Source organism: Peromyscus eremicus, chromosome 1, assembly GCF_949786415.1.
Source record: "Peromyscus eremicus chromosome 1, PerEre_H2_v1, whole genome shotgun sequence".
In the NCBI taxonomy this organism is placed as follows: Eukaryota; Metazoa; Chordata; class Mammalia; order Rodentia; family Cricetidae; genus Peromyscus; species Peromyscus eremicus.
The window spans coordinates 149,684,890-149,702,975 of record NC_081416.1 but is presented as its reverse complement, the minus strand read 5'-3'; the positions used below and the strand labels follow the sequence as shown (position 1 = coordinate 149,702,975).

At 42.2% G+C, this 18,086-nt stretch overlaps 1 protein-coding gene across 1 annotated transcript in view; it reads right to left on the bottom strand.

Moving 5' to 3' along the window:
- Positions 1 to 18,086, bottom strand: part of Nell1 (neural EGFL like 1) — an 806,688-nt gene that overhangs the window by 566,264 nt on the left and 222,338 nt on the right. The window contains exon 11 of the mRNA XM_059253364.1: positions 9,747 to 9,846. Within this exon, the coding sequence (XP_059109347.1) occupies positions 9,747 to 9,846 (100 nt within the window). The remainder of the gene's footprint in view (positions 1 to 9,746; positions 9,847 to 18,086) is intronic.

Genomic DNA, 18,086 nt, shown 5'->3' with positions numbered 1-18,086 from the left:
GCACTCATAATTATAATCATTTCTGATCTCTGTTCACAAAAGGAGGGGTGAGAATATTAATTAAAACTAAGGATATATGAAAGAACAACCTATGGAAACATACAATTTTATAAACTAACAAAATATTTTTTAAAGACAAAGATAAAGACTGGGACTAATGTATCTGCTACAAAGAATAATGCTGCCCTAGAAACCATAGTTATTAAACCAAAACTCCAGTGACAGGTGTGGGATACTGCCCAATGAGTTGTTGGTCATAGGGGCCCTGGTGGGACCAAAACCAACACAAAGTACTGCTATTGCCCTTGGGGCCCATCAGAACCAAATGGCTTGACCCTGCTTCTGAAGACACCAAACACGTTGGTTGTAAGCCGTAGAGAAGTCAAGCTGGCAGTGAGCTGGATGTTAGATTTCATAATGCCCAATAGTGCTAAGCAAACTATTGAAGAAAGTACAGCTAACAGTAGTCTTATCAAGTTATGAACTCTGTGAGCTACAACATCAACCCACCAGGTAAGCTGTGTCCACTGGTGTAATAATGGCATGGCTGTTATGTGGATAACCAACTGCTTTCCAACTGGAGTAGAGACACACTCCACCAAAAGAAAATCATGCTTGACATACTAAACCTGGTAATCATGTTATCTTTATGGATTTAGAAGATATAACTAAATTAAGAACACACACACACACACAAATAAGTAAACAAACAAGCTATTATTCTGTAGAGAGCCGTGCACGGCCGCGCCTCAAAGATGGCGCTTCCCGATGGCAGGTGTTCTCTGGGATAAACAACTCCTTATTTGGCTAAGGCTAGGATCTGGCTTGCTTCCGCACACCTGGACCTAATCTGGCTTGCTTGCGTATGTCTGACCCTATCGGCATTGTCCACGTGGCACTACGGGGTTGATTGCCCAGTGGCTATAAAGGGCGTGGGCTAGCTTTCCCCAAGGAAGGAGAGAGGGTCAGAAGATGGCTTTCCCCGGGGTCAGAAGATTGTCTCAAGGTTCCTGAATAAACTGCTTGGAGAAGAGCCTGGTGTTGCGTCTTCCTTGCTGGTTGAGGCGGACACGACATTATTCAAGTATTTATTTTACTGTTTTTAAGAAGTGACTTTTGAGTCTTTGAAATAACTCTGAAATTAGAATTAGATAAGTGGTATCTTTAATTTAGAATTTGTCCAAATGTCCAAAACATTTTAATTATAAAATCTGCTATTCATTTACTTGTTCCTTCATGTCTCCTAACACATAGCTAAACATGTTACACATATCACCTCATTAAACCCTCACAACAACCTGAAAGATTACTATCCTCAATTTACAAGTTAAGAAGATGTGGCAGGGAGTTTATATACCCAAGGTAAAACCATGAGTAACTGACAGTCACAATTTGACTCTAAAGTTCTTATTAGGACGACTGAGAAAATAAGTCTTCTAACGTTTTTTTTTTTTTTTGGTTTTTTTTGAGACAGGGTTTCTCTGTGTAGCTTTGCGCCTCTCCTGGAACTCACTTGGTAGCCCAGGCTGGCCTCGAACTCACAGAGATCCACCTGGCTCTGCCTCCCGAGTGCTGGGATTAAAGGCGTGCACCACCACCGCCCGGCCTGTCTTCTAACATTTAAATACCTGGGGGCATAATCAACCCCAGCAATATCCTCTCCAACGATGCTTGTAGATTGTAATTTTTCTGGATCTATATAGTACCTGAATAAAGTTCAAGAATAGGCTTAAAAAACAATTTTTAAAAATTGTTCATTGCAGGTCTGCCAATCTGTTCCAATCAGAAATTAACTTAAATACCAAAATTTTCATGGACACAAGCTGAGAGTATCTACTTCCCTCCATGAGCAATAGTGAGGTAATCACAGCCCCCTCTAACAGCACAGAAAACAATATTGACTCTCTAGCATGCCTGGTTTTACTTATGTTGTGTCATTATAGGGAACAGACCACTGCCTATCAATGTCCCTTTCCATTCCAGCCTCAGAGCTATCTCACAGCTCACCGGTGAAAGCTGAACTTTTGATCTAATTCCCAAATCTGCATCTCATAGGCTCTCTCCATTCCTCTTTGGCACCTTCATCTACCCAAATGAGAGGAATGGAATTCATATTAGCCTTCATCCCTGGAAAATCAGCCCTCCTGAGTCCCATCCGCTTCACCTTTAGTGTGTATGCATGCATGCATATATACACATATTCAGGTTTGCGTGTAAGTACATGTTGCTTTGCGGAGCTGGGATCACACTCGGGAACTCGCTTGTCATGTGTAAGGCAAGCATTCTAACACTGAGCCATACATCAGTCTTTGTTCCAAAAATATATCTACAATTTATTTGTTTCTCTTCATCTCCACGACCATATTAACAAAAACCTCTTCCCCACCCTACTATCCTCTCTCAAATGGAAACCATCTCATCTCATCGGCCTTCCTTCAACCCTTTGCCTTCCTCTGATTTACTCCCCACAGGATGACATATACCTCTCTCCTTCCTTCCTTCCTTCCTTCCTTCCTTCCTTCCTTCCTTCCTTCCTTCCTTCCTTCCTTCCCTCCATTCAAAATCTTGCAAGGGTTTTTCGTTTAAGAACAAAATCCTTAACATCATCTTCTCTCCGTTCTTTTAACTCCTCAGTATTTTTTTTTAAATTTGCTTGTCATTTGTCGTTGCTGCTACTGTTTTGTATGTTGAAGCAGTGCCTCTTATATCCCAGGCTAACCTCAAAAACCTTACGTAGCATAGAATGAGCCCAAGTGTTGGGATTGCTGCACCATACTCAGTCTTTGAAATGCTGGGCACTGAGCTGGGAGTATTCTGCATTGGAGGCAAGTTCTTTACATATTGAGGTATATCTCTCACCCCTCCTCTAGCATTTTCATCTTTTGTGTCTGATTCAAAGGCTTTGCAAACCCACTCTCCCTGATACAATAACTCAGCCTTCAAGTTAAGGTTAAATATATCCTACTCATGTGGCAATGGAAGATCTTGGTCAAAGGGTGAAGTATTTCAGTTAAACAAAAAGAATAAGTTATAACCCTCTATTACACAGAATGGGGTTTATGGATGGTAATAATATATGCTGGAAAGTTCCTGAAAAGGGTTCATTTAAAAGTTCTCACCAATTACACAAAAATGATGAGCAAGGTAGTAAGTATGTAAGATCAATAATTGATACATTAGATTGATTTAATAATTTCATATTGTATATATGCATCAACACATCATGCTGTAAATCTAAATACACATTTTATTTGTAAATTGTACCTGAATGAAGATTGAGAATAGGTTCTAAAAAAATAATACATCAATCCCACACACACACTTCACATTCAGAAAAACATTTCTTATTTCTCAAGTCTAAATTAAACACTATTATTCCCTCACAGAATGCCTTGATTTGGTTTGTAGCCGTTATCACAATGACTAATTATGGGATTTTTTTGCTTTTATTAGTAGATGTTTATCTCCCCACTAGAAGCTCACCTCACTGAGGGAAAGGACCATGTAAATCTGCCCACCTGGCTAAGACAATCGCCCATTGGACTATAGGCACTCAGCTGATAGTTATTCAGTTATTCACTAAATCCTCATTGTCTTCTCAAGCCAGAATTAAAAGTGTTTTTAAGATAAACAAACTGAGTATGGAGAGGTTAATTGCATTCCCTTTGAGAACTGAACTGGTAGGTCATGGAAGAAATAGACTTATAAACACAAATATGACTCCTAGTTTCTCTCTACCACCCATGTGACAGGCCAGCCATCATTTCTATCATCGAGGGAAATTCAAGGAATGCCGACCCTGGCCTGGGGAAACCAGTATTCCATCAGCCACTGGCATTTTCCAGTGCATGAAACACCTGCACCTTCCCAAAGAAACAGATATTGTTTCTGACTTTAAGAAACACTCCATCATTTTTCTCTACCTGGAGATTCAACATCAGAATAAAAATAACTTGCCACTCAACAGAATGATGAGATGGTACTCAGGGATGGATACCAAGATGAGGAAGACCCAATCCAGAGACTTCAAGGGATTCAGATGAGCAAGTGCTCTGAGAAAGGCAGACAACCTGATGGAAGGCAGCATGAGGTGTCACTCAGGACACACACGTGAGGTTAGTTCCCAGCAAAGTGCCATTCATTCATCCTACAAAAACTTAGTGAACACAAAAGATCTACCCAGTTATTATGCTTGGCAATGGAAGCGAATCAAAAACTACCATAAGCCCAAACACAAAGCAGCAAGTGCCAATGTCATGTTCAAGGAAATTAATGAGGAAACATAAATAGTAGGTGTGTCACACTTTTCTTATTGAGAGATTAAAAATCTAGACTCACTCTGTGGCCCTGTATCTGCATTTCTGTAATAGTAACACTAGTGAACCAATCCTGTTTCGTTCAAACCATTTTATTCCATTATAATAAAACTCCTGCATTAACTCTCTCTCTCTCTCTCTCTCTCTCTCTCTCTCTCTCTCTCTCTCTCTCTCTATCTCTCTCTCTCTCTCTCTCTCTCTCTCTCTCTCCCCATGGTTATAATAAAATCATTCACTTCTCTTGCTTCACCTCGGGCTTTTGCCACCAATGATGGACAGTATCTGAATGCTTTGTCCTGTGACCTTTTCTACAATAAAGACAGAACAAACCTGACTCCAGGCAGGACTTAGGTTTGCTGAAATAGCTAAAGACTGATTCTATAGAGCAGTGGTTCTCAACCTTCCTAATGCTGAGACCCTTTAACACAGTTCCACATGTTGTATCCCCAACCATAAAGTCATTTTCATTACTATTTCATAACTGTAATTTTGTTACTTTTATGAATCATAATGTAAATATCTGTGTTTTCCCATGGTCTTAGGTGACCCCTGTAAAAGGGTTGTTCAACCTCCAAAGGAGTGGTGACCTACAGGTTGAGAACCACTGCCATGGAGGGAGCACAGCTTGCCCCAGGTCTCTTGACAATAATGCACTCTTCACCAACAAGCTAAGCAGTTTAACTTCGAGTTGGGTAGCTGGGCATTCTGAACACACATTCCGAATCCCTCTACCCTAAGTCAAATTTCAGAAGGTCTATACCACTCCCATTCCCAACAACTTGCCCAACCTTGTAATTCACATGAGGAACAATGGCATGCAGGTCCAAGTGCCTCAGAGGCAGAGTCAGTGCCATCTACGCAATGGTTAAGAGAGATGCTTTATGAGAACTGAATATCCTTAGGGATCCCACTACCAGCATACATGCCACAAGAGAAACCAGGGCTCTGGGGAATGAGAAGATCCCTTTAGCCTTCTGTAGACAGACCACTATTCCTCCAGGACAGGACTGTCAAGGAGAGTGGGCTCCATATCCTTGAAGGTTCTGACTTAGGAAGCACTCGGCTGCTTCTGAAATTATTGACACTTAACTGTCTTCCTGTCCAAGGCAGCCCAGCCCTAGTTTCCAGTCTTCCCTCTGGATCAATGGAGCTCCTTCAGGGGTGCTGGAGACCCTCACCCACTTCAGAACTTCGTGGGCACTGGATTCCTGTCTTCTCTAGACTGTGCTGTCCTTCGGCTGCTTCTGCTTACAGCACATCAGCTGCTCTGCAGCTGCTCCCTGTTAGCTCCCATTGGCAGGGCTCTTGATCTGACCCATCTGCCAGCATCCAGAGAACAACCCCTACCCTGAAACACTGACAGTTTCTCTGTGTGCACACAAGCCCACATTCTCATTAAATGTCTCCTTTCCAAATCTCTTTTACCTCTAATACCCTGAAGTCATCTCTAAGATCATTTCAATTATAAACCCACCTGAAATGATCAGGAAGCATGGGAGTAAAATTCGTGTGATACCAGGATTCTTTGGGAGGATTTAATTGAAGAGCATAAAATCTTAAATAGTACAAATAATCTCAGCTAATTTCAGTCCAGGCCAGATGACAAGGCAAGTGAGCATGAATTAAAATTACAGATAAACACATTTGGAACAGATGTCGGGAAGAACTTTCTTCCAACACCCAAAGTCATAAACATGAAGCGAAACCCTCCAAAGTCATTGGCGATGCCGAAGACACAATTAGAGCTGCTTATGAGGGAAATAAAACTCCGAGGAGTGTCTGAGGATGCCAGGATGGGCCAAATGATTGGTGTGCTTTCCTGGAGCTATCCTGAGAATGCACGGTCAAGATTATTAGCTTTTTTTTTTCTTCTCAGCTTTTGACTGAGAGCACCAGAAATCCATAGGCAATATTTCCTGCTGAGACTGCATTCAGTCCTTCATTGCCTTTCTCCAGGAAGGAGCATAGCCGCCACTCCAGTGTCCACTCTGCCTCTCCACCTCGTAACCTCACACCCTAAATGGACAGGCCTCTGCTATGGCCATTACCTCAAAGCAATGAGCATGAACAAATTTCACAGGTGGCTCTGAGGCCCTAGAGAAAAAAGCCACAGCAGCAGTCAGTCAGGGCCCCTCTGGGTGCTACACAGGGGACTGAGGCCTGCAGACCCAGCAATAGCAAGGAGCCCCCAGCTGTGCCCATCATATTTGATGCCAGGCATGTGTCTTCCTAAACTGGTCTGTGGTCCTTTTCCTTCGTACACCATGGATGATCACCAACAGCCTTGTGGATGGAGCTGCCTGACCAGCTGGATCCTTTATCTTCCTTAAAGACAGAGGGAACTGTTCACAGCATTTGACATAACCCAAGATTTTAAAGAAGCAAGGTACCCAAGCCCCTGGTCTAAATTCCAAGTCAGCTGATGTACTGAACACTACAGATCACAATACGTTGTTATACTTAACTATAAGATCTCAGATTCAAATTCTACAAAGACAAAAACAAACAAACAAAAAACACAACCACAAACTCAATGTAAAACAAGGTTCTGAATCTCTCATCTTGAATAGTCCTTGGAGCGGTGGTAGACACACAAGAAAATGTGTATCACTAATTTAAAAAATAACGCCATGGCCAAACTAATGAGTTATACCTTGAAGACATAAGTTACAACTCAGAAAAATGTTTTTTAACACTATCGTATCCATGGAATATACAGCGTATATTATCCAGTGTTGAAAATGATATCAACCCCCATAACCAAAAGGTCTGCCCTGTCCCTCACATTAGAGATATCTTAACATATGATCATTTAAAGCAATGTTATTTGTTAGGTTGGATATCTTTATGAACATTGCATAAACACTGTCCTGGAGATGGAGGATGGTTCTCTCCAGTGCCCAGTCTATGCCTCTTGGATAAGGTGGCCTAACAGAGTCTTAATGAGAATAAATGTTGGGAAATGTCAAATTCCCAAAGCAGTCATGAGAACAGCTTTAATTCAAGCTTCCAAGGAGTAACATTTCAGGGGACAACATCCATCAGCAAACAGACCTGACAGCCTCTGAGACATAATACACTTGGAAGCCCCTCTATGCAAGTGTATAGAGACTAGAGCCATTTGAGCTTCCATGATGAGTCACACCAGGGTGGCAGAAGCCACATGGCTGTATCACCCACAGAGCCAGCCCCAGACATAACACATTTCATCTCATCAGATCTCACATATCTGGGTGCCTGCAGGAGACCTCAGTCCAGACAGCAAACAAGGGAGCATTCCTGTATACAGGAAAAGCTGCTTTAACATGTGGCTGGAAAGATGGCTCAGTGGTTGAGAGTACTGGCTGCTCTTACAGAGGACGCAGGTTCAATTCTCAGCACCCACAATTGTCTTTAACTTTTGTTCCAGGAGATCTGATGCCTTCTTATAGCCTCTGAGGCAACATATACAAGCAATACACAGATATACAATCAGGTCCACAGCTTGGCCCCGATGAGGGTGGATTCAGTGAAGTCTGCCCCTGCCTCTTGTTCCTCTACACCTGAACCAGGTTTGGCAACAGCTACCACAGTGCTTCCAGGGGGCAGGGGCAGGGGCAGGGGAGGAAGCCAGGTGTACCTGAGGGACAGCTCCTGGCAGCCTTGCTGATAAAGGGTGTGAGCACCAGACAAGTGCAAGCAGAGGCAGGGGCACCTCTTGTAAACTGGATCAGAACAATGAAATTCCTCTTGAGTTTCTGTGCCCTAATCAATGTTCTGCTCTAATGAAGCCATTAATCAGAAAGGATCTGCATAAACAGAGGCCCACTTGGCACCTCAACAAATAGCCAGTGATGGATTTTGCATTAAATTATAAGACCTACCTAACAACCTTATTGGTTCCCAATAAATGCATCTCTTTGAAAATTCAACTCAATATTTAGGTATGTCTAAGATCTCCCAGCTGCAAATAAGCTTCTAGTCATGTGTCCTATAGCTCTTCCCTCGGAAAGGAGACACACCCTCCAGGAGGGAGGCTCATAAGACTCCAGAAGTTGACTAAATTCATGAAGCTCAAACATAACAGGCTTGGGTGGCTCAGAAAGAGTGACCCCCTCACCCATGCTCCTGTGAGTGACCCCCCAGCCATGTTTCTGTAACTCATTCTAATAAACACATTAGTTCACCAAGATAGACTTGGGTGGAATTATTTCTTCAGTCTGTCCCCAGTGCCCTATCTGGAGTGGACAGACATCTGTTATCTCCTCAGGAAAAAGTCATGGATAGGAGAGGCATGTAAGTCAGGGCACAGTTATCTGTCCCTGATTCTACAGCCATTCCATGGATCAATGAGATTTTACATGGCAGAACTCTCTCCTCACCAACCACTGAGAGCAATCACAACTTCAGATGAAAACACATCATAATAATATACGTTTTCCATATATATCAGAAGGTGCCGGGTATGGAGTCAGCCAATCAGGACCTGCTACCAGGAGCTCCTATAAATAGTTTCGGGACACTGCTGTGCCCACTCATACACCTACACGCCTGGCCTGCCTCCTTTTGTGCGGCAGGAGCCGAGTTAAGGTGATATAATAGAAAACTGCTCTGCAAAGGCTAAAATATTCACTTTGTAACTCTATAGTAAGAAGGAAAAATGTTGCTAATGCTTTCTAGAAAAAAGGAGGAGGAGGGGAGGTTTGGAAGGATTAAATGTGAAGTGACCTGAGCCACACTGTTAGACTCTGGGTCCTCCTTAACTCAGAAAGCACAACAATTCTGTTGGGGGGACTCAGGCCTGGTGGGTTTGGGAGGTCTTAGGATAGGCACAGTTATGAAAGAGTAGTTATGTTTAACTGGATTGGTGTGTTAAGATTTTGAATAAATTCTACGTTCTCCTAACCCACCTAATTCTCCCTGAGTGAGAACTTCGGGAAAGAATCAATTCATGAGCTAACAATCAAAGACATAAGAATAAATATGATAAAGAGGGTCCAGAAAGAAGAAAAGGAAACAACGCCTGCCTGAGAATTAATCAGCAAGCGCGCTTATTTGAAGTCTTGAGTCACTCTGAGTGAGAACTGGCCCAATGATGAGGCAGGGAGGGACGCCGCTCAGTCCCACTCGGTGAGAAAATGTAATAATGAGGGTAATGGTTGGTATTACAGGCACTATCATTTGCTTTAATATAGAAACGACCGCTTATGGGATGTCTGTCACACGCTGGGCCCTCAGCTCATGCTCACGCATTATCCCATTTAATTTTCACAGCAGTCTTATGAGGTGGATACTATTATTACCCTCATTTTACAATTGAGGAGACGATCTCTGAGAAAGGGAATGGGCTCTACCAAGTCTCGGAAATCAGGGTGGCATGAGCAAAGCAAGCTGATGAACCTCTGTGCCAACCACCAGCCCCACCCAGAAGCCTCGCCCAAGCTCACTCACCTCGGCAGACCCTACAGCACTGATTCTCCGGAAGAATGTGGTCCTTTTCGGAGCAGTTCAAAGGAGGGCAAGCTTCTGTGATTTTCACCAAGACTCCACCCTAGAAGCCAAATACCGGGAAAGAGTTAGTTCCTATGCAGAGCCAATCACAGGAGCTTCTAACAGTCCTTGTCACTAGATTGCAAAGGTAACCAGCCTGATACTAAGAGCCTTCTTGGGAATTCCATTGAGAAGGACAATCCTGTAAGTCAGATTAGTGAGTCCTAGGAGGGAAAACAAGCTTCCTTTCTATATCAGAACAGCTCGGGTTTCAACAAGTTCCATTCACTTTTTTAGTCTCCTTTTCAATGCAAGAGGATGCCCATGGGACATGCTGATAATTTCTAACAGCTGACAGCTAAGTGTGGTGGCCCCCTGTGTCAGGTCCTGAGATCTATGCTGTAATTGCAATAGTTCACTTTGCGCAACTCATGTTGTATACATCAGGCTTCTGTGAAGCAGTTCCCCCTTTCCACAGGCCACAGGCTTGTCATCAGACATCAACAGGGCATCTTCCTAGTTCTCGGTGAACTTATAATTTAGTGGAATGAGATATATAATTCCTAAACTAGGAACATTAATACAGCACAAAAGTTCCTTTTAAAATATGCTCTGATAAATGCAATGTAATATGCTACACAGTCTAACTAGTTCTGCCCAAATGGGGAAATTATGAAGGTGCCACATTGAAGGGAACTTGAATAACTAAATAAGAAAGAGATTTTACTGGCCAAGACTGTAGACAAGGTACATGGGTATGAAAGAACATTGGGCGGATGAAAAATAGACTTCCTGGCTGTAAATAACATAACTTACAACAATGTTGTTAAATATTCAGCCACTCTACACTCATGGCCACACTGATCTCAGGTTCTTTCTGTTGGTGTGAGTGGTGTCTGCATTTCGTTTTATGTTGAATTTTTAAAATAAGTCCATGAATTTCTTTCTTTTAAAAAGTTAGAGGCACTCTTACTTTATCTAAAAGCATTTAGTTTTTCTCTCCCATTCTTTGCAAGGATGTTTAAGACAGCTAAGAAGAGGGACCTCAACTTTAGCCCAAAAGGCAATCCCAGACACAGGTTGGGCGGGGAGGGGGGGGGGACCAGACACAGGACAGAGCTGCACCACCAGAAGGGTAGGAGAGATGGGCGTCATGTTTTAGGTTTTCAAGAGACTCGCCATTCCTCTGACCACATCACTCCTTCCCAGTTCTTTGGTTTGACAGAATGGACATTCATTCCTAGAGATAGATGCACACAGACACAACATTAAATGCCAGACAGGAGACACAAGACTCTTCTCTGAGTGCCGTCATGTTGGTTGCACAAAGTGAGCCACAGGCCTCAGCTACTCATCTTAGGGTCAGTTATCCTCAACATGACTTCCTCTTCTTTCTGGAACTTTCCTACCCAGCCAGCCTTGTTCCCAGCATTCTCTCTCGTATCTTTGTTCTCTGGTGCTCTTTCCAAACTCTTACTTTTCTCCTGATTCCCTGAGGGACTGGCCCGAAGATTCAACAGCTGATCCTGTTATGTTCAGCCCTCTTCTCCCATCTCCTCCCACCAGAGTCTACCCTCATTCCTCAAGTCAGATGACAGTGGGCAGCATCTAACCTCAGCAGCAAGCAATGGGTCTAAAATAGCTGTGGACATCTGAGTCAAACCAATTAGTACAAGGCAACAGAGCCTAAGCACCTTCCTGTCAGGAGCTGCACTGACTGTAAAGGGAAATGATGACATCATCAACTCCACGCCTATCATCCCATTGTAATATACTGGTTCTGCAGCATTGCCTCCAGCATAGATACAAACTGCTAAATATATTTTAACCTAACTATGCTCCCACATCCAAGTTCTGGATGCTTTCCTAACATTCTAACATTGGCCCACCTCTGACAGAGGGCACATGGATCATTCATTGCATCCATTCAGAAAGCTGGAAGCTACCTTCCATTTCTACAACCCATGCCAATGGCCCAAAGCCCATGGCTGAATATTATGTGATGCCTATACCTATACAATGAACAGTCTCTGAATTATAATTTATGTTCCACAATGTCCGGTAGGTTCAGGCTATATGTGAATTCATATATAGAATTCATCTGAATTCTCTTTGCTCAGGTTCTTCCCACCCACCATCTAATGCATCCACAGTCTAATGGGTCCTGCTGGGAGCACTCCCTGAACAGGTCACTCAGGCTGCAAGCATTAGTGCACAGTCAGCTTCTAGGAATATTCAAATTAAGACAATTAATGAGTTTCACTATTCCATTAAAGCTGTTATCAAAATGCTAACTACTAAAGAACTCATTTCTGGGTGGCCAGATTATGGATGATTACTTTCTTGTATTTTTCCCTCTAAATCCCAAATTTTGCAGCATGTTTAACATATGTGTGTATGTATGTGCATAATATATATATATATACACACACACTTTAAATGCCACAGAAGACTTCTTAAAAGTGGTCATTCATGATGTTTTCTTTCTTTAAAAGGAGCTTGGTCTAGCTCCTGATTATGTCAGTCAACAATTCTTTAAAAATGTTTTCATTGTATTTATTTACTTAGGGGCATGTGTGTGCCATGGCATGCATGTGGAGGTCAGAGAACAGTGTACAGAAGTCAGGTCTCTCCTTTCACCACATGTGTTGTGAAGACTGAACTCAAGTTATCAAGCTTGGTAGTAGGTTCTTCTATCTACTGGGCCATCTCACCAGCCCAAAGTTGAGGATTCTAATCAACCTTTAATATAGTTGATAAGTGAGACCCAATTCCAAAGTTTATATATATATATATATATATATATATATATATATATTGAGATAAATATATTTTCATAGGTTTAAAATAACATGAACTGTCATTATTGCTATGTAAGTGCACGTAAATCCATTTAGCCTCAGGATGAAACATTTGTCAACTCTACTGTGAAAACTATCGCCAGTAAAAAGCAATCTACCATTCCCACCTTTGAATCGTCCTGACTGCGGCTTGTTGTGACCTCTACACTGAGCTCTGTGTTAACATAAAAATGCAACTATTTCACTTTTTCTATTTCAGAGTAACGAGCCCATGTCAGTGGTCAAATGCAAACATTCCAAGTTCTATACAAACTGCCAGGCTCTAGATTTCTAACAACATATAAACACATGTAAGTTGAAAAATGCCACTTCACTGAAGAAATCTTCCAGAGAAAAAAATGATGATTGGTCAAATGGAAACAAGACTGTTAGGAGAGTTACCCAGATTGGTTTAAAAATAATTATGATGGGAGCATGTTGTGAGATAACGTCTCCTAGCAATGTCAGAAGCTACTACACCCACGAGGTTTCACTAACATGACTATCTAAACAGGAGCCTGACAAGGAAAACACCAATAGATGTGCTAAAGTGGATGGGGGAAATCCCACAAGGCCTAAACTCTGCATGAAGACCAGCACAACTAAGGAGTGCTGAGAGCAGAGGAAATAGTCTCCCCCAGGGAAGAGCATACCAACTGTTTATCCAATACTAAACAGTCAGCCCTGAAAACATGCACACAGGTAACATTATACAGACTGAGCAGGTTATATTTAGGAATATATATGTATATACATATATGCATATAATAACAATTAATTTAAGAAGAGAACATAGATTTGAAAGGGATTTGAATGAAAGCAAGGAGGGGGTATGGGATGGTCTGGAAGAAGGAAAGGAAAGAGAGAAATCTTTATGTTATAATCTCAATTTTTTTTTAAAAAAAAAAGTAAGAAACAGGCTAAGAAGATGATATGTTAGACTGAAGAGACAGCTCAGTCTTTATTGTTTGCACTGCTCTTGCAGGAACCAGAGTTTGGTTTCCAGAATTCGCATCAGCTGGCTCACAACTTCCTCTAACTCCAGCTCCAGAAAATCAAAAACCTCTGGCCTCTGAGTGCACCTGTTCTCACAGTCGCATATGTATATGCACAGACACCTAGAAAAAGCAGGAAAAAAACCTTTTTAAAAATAATGTGTTAACTTCTTGAAACACTCTGTGAAGGAATTTGAGACCAAAGTTGTCTCTTACGCAATCCCATAAAACAGAAATGGGTGGGGATCCGGGTAGCCTTTCATCTATGGAAGATCCTCATCTGAACTAAAGAACATAGTCATAATTTGAGCCAGCATCTACTCTGTTCTCTCAAAATAGTCCTTGTGGAGTATCATTTTAGGTTTCTTGGGGAGAAATTAATATATTCCATACAACAGAAGCTACAAAGTACTGGGGTTTAAACACTGAGAAAGGCTGCATAGGACAGATCAGTCCTATCCACACCCATCATCCTCTGTCCCTACTGACCACAGTCATTAAAAGTGCCCCAAATTCTTCCATGGCCTTTTATAGAACCCTCCCTTGTTGAAGAATCAGAGTGCCCTGGCCTGACGATGGACTCTCAGTTACACTGAAAGGTATTATTCATCTACGCTAGTTAACACTGATTGTTGACTTGTCAAGATCTAGAGTCCCTTAAGAGAAAAGCCTACAGAAGATGAATTCTACAGGCAAGGGGCATCAAGGTCATGATGGGGAAACCTACAGAGACAACCAAATCAAACTAGTGGGAACTCATGAAATTTAGACCAACACCTGTGGAGCTTCCATGGGACTGGACTAGGCCCTCTACATAGCAAGACAGTTGTATAGCTTGATCTGCTCAATGGGCCCCTGGCAGTAGAATAAGAATCTATCCCTGGTGCATGAGCTGGCTTTTTGGAGCCCACTACCTATGATGGGACACCTAGCACAGCCTTGAGGCAGAGGGAGTGGCTTGGACTGCCTTTACTGCCTCTACCAGGCTCTGCTGACTCCCCATGGGAGGCCTTACCTTCTTGTAGGAGGGAATGGGGGGTGGGTAGGGGAAGGCTGGAGGAGGGAAGGGGGGATCTGTAATTGGTATATAAAATCAATAAAAATTCTTAATAATAATAAAAAAATGGAAGTGCCTAGGATAGCAAAGTTTCTTCCAAGGGGCTCAGTATTGCTTTGTGAAAAATAAAAGCGGGGCACATATTTATTTATAAAAAAAAAAAAGAATAAAGAAAGAAAAGAAAAGAAAAGAAAAGAAAAGAAAAGAAAAGAAAAGAAAAGAAAATCTCCAGTAATGCCTGCAAAGGATTATCTAGATTAGATCAACTGGGGAAGACCCAACCTAACTATGGGTGGCACCATTCTCTGAGTGACTGAAATAGGAAAAGTGACCCACACCAGCATTCACCACTCTCTGCCTCCTGACTACAGGTACAATATGCCTCCAGCTCCAGCTGTCATGAGTTCCCCACTGTGATAAGCCCAGAAGGAACACTAAAGACCAAGCAGAAAGAATGTAATGGGGAGGTGTGCTACAAAAAACCGTGGCCATTGCACTCATCAACTCCTCAGTGCAGCCGTGGCTCCTGGAACAAGACCTGCACAAGACTAGCTACATCAACAGTTCATCAGGGATGGAGAAGGGAGTCATGAGGCCCCACCCATCTTGGAAGGACTATAGACAGCTAATAGCTGCTGGGGGAGGAATGCCATTTTCTTCAGCCATGTAGCCACTGATAGGTTACCACTCACTCCATAAATAACTCTCCACCCATGCTCACTCAAGTAACCATAATTAAATTGAGTGGCTCCTACACACACCTGGAAAAAATGAAAGTCAGGGGGAATTGAAAGAAGAATGATGTCAATAATAAGGAGAGTGAGAGAGGCTAATAGGAAGTGAAAATGGATAAAACTCATGGTACATGTGTGTGAAACTCAAATAACAAAATATTAAATATATTATTAAATCTATGAGTGAAGAAAAAACCTTCTCCCTCAGATTGCTTCTGTCAGAGTATTTTATCATAGCAAGAAAAGAAATGAACACGCTACCTCTCTAAAATTAAAAACCAAGAACTATTACAAATTGATCTAAGCCTGAGGAGTGGCCACAGAAAAGCTAAAAAATAAATTACACAGTCAGACCACAAAGACCTTGCTCTAGGCAGCTCACTCACCCTCCAGGTAGCTTAGTTCCTGATCCTGAATCCCACATCCCTGTAGTACATGCTTCATAGGGTTATTATGAAGTTAAAATGTAACAACATGTTTTAACTGTCTAGACAATACTCAAGCAATAGTTAAGTATATAAGAAATGTTATTGTAAATGACTCATTTCTCTGAGGACAGAATGACTCATAAATATTTACAGAAGGTCAATAAAGAAATCATTTTTCAAAGCAGAGTGAAATTATTCCTATGAATGCACACACATAAACACATGCATGCATACACACATACTGTTTGTGCAAAGAGTTCTCTGGCCCAATTTCTCTCTAAGTTATTAATCCTGAACACAGGGGAAAATGAACCAAAGTATAAAGAATGTCTGTTTCATGTCAGTAGGCTACTCAAATAAGCCATCATTTCAACCCATGCCCATTTATTCTACATGCCTAAATGTCTGCTCTGATCATCTCAGATGACAAGGATCTAGTCACAATTGAGACTTCTGTGAGGGGTCACCCAAATCTCTTGCTCAAAATGAAGAAAGGAGTAGGATTAATGAGTGTCAGACCTGTGGCTTCTACTGTGATTCACAGCAGAGTGGGCAGAACTGTGTTTAATCATCCCACCTTTACCTGAGATAGGAAAGAAAAATAAAGGTAGACTCTAAATCAATTGTCCTCCCCATAGGTAAAACCATTTACAGAGACCATGACATCTTGATTTGTGCTCAAGGAGAGTGGACAGGGCTATGTGAGATAAGGACAACTGATGTTCACTGAAGATTTAGTGCCAAGCACCCCATTCTTTTTCTCCATGTGCTCAACATCCCCCATTGGGATGCACCTATCTTAGGTTGGAGATAATGTCACTTCTCAGGCCTGGGAGCTTCTTGGTTGATAAAAAGATGAACAAGTCCTCACTGCCATCTTATCCCCACTGGCAAAGAAGACCTACATCCATCACTATTGACATGTATACCAGTCCCAGTGTCATTTAGTGGCCATGACAAATACTTAACCAAAATTCACATAAGGGAGGAAAAGTCTTATTTGGTTCACAGTTCTGGGTTACAGTCCATTGCTGCAGAAAAATCAAGGCAGGAACCTGAAGTACAACACCCACAGGCAAGAGCAGAGTGAGAGACAAGTGTACCACATGCCGTCTGCTTACTGGCTTCTATGCTCAGCTAGCTTTCCTCACCTTACAGTTCAGGGCCTAGCATATGAAATGGTGCCGCCCGCAGTGGGCTGCATCAATTAACAATCAAGACAATTCCCACAGACATAGGCCAGCCTCATCTAGATAATTCTTCAAATAAGGCTTTCTTCCAGGTGATTCTAGGTTCTACACACTGACATTTAAAAATCACACCACCACACCTGTGCACTCACCAAACAGGCTGGACCAAACTCTGGCATTCCTGATACCAGACAGGAAAGGGTGATGGGAAACACAAAGATGAAGTTCAAGGGAATTAACCCTTGGAATATGCTGCGAATAAGAGACAGGATACAGGAAAGAGCTTTTTCAACTAGGCCCAATAAAAAAAGAGATTTGGGCTTTTCTCTCATTGAGATCTCCTTGAATGGCCAGTAAGTCTCCACATCTCATTCTGTTCAATGTTTAGAACACATTTCTTCCTTTCCTCTTGGAATGTGATGAAAAGAAAATGAAATAATGTGGGTAAAAGCACTAAAAAAATGTCTATTCTAGACAGGGCAGTTCCCTCAGCCTCTCTCACAACGTCTCACAAAATCAGCTGTGGGATGTGGCTGCATGGAAACACATTTTCTCTTCTTTCTTTCCCTCCTCATTTCTGTCTGTCTGCCCCAACCCCTTATCACTAGCAAAGAATAAATAAGCAAAGCATTAACACAAAAGCCCATGCTTCAAGTTCCATTGTCCAGGACTCCAAGTCCAATGGGTAAGTAGCACTTTTTCTTTGCTCAATCTTCTCTGCTAGTGCTGAACAGGAGAGGAATATCTGGTCAGGCAGCTCAGCTGATGGCTGGAGCACCTTTTGTGCTGATGTTGGCCTGCATACCTCTAGAACTGGTAGTTCTACCTGTGAAACTATCCTTCCCTGTTTTACAGAGAGCAAGGTGGGGAGAGGAAAAATGGGAAAGACAGAACTCTCACTTCATCTTCTGCTTCCACTCCCTCCAAATTGGCTCTTACTGTGAACCAAGGTGGAAAAACAAAGGGAAGCTGAACTTCTCTGAAGTCCATGCAACTGCAAACTCTTGTCAACAGGATACACTGCCCTGTCAGAGCAAACAAACACATTCTCATGCCC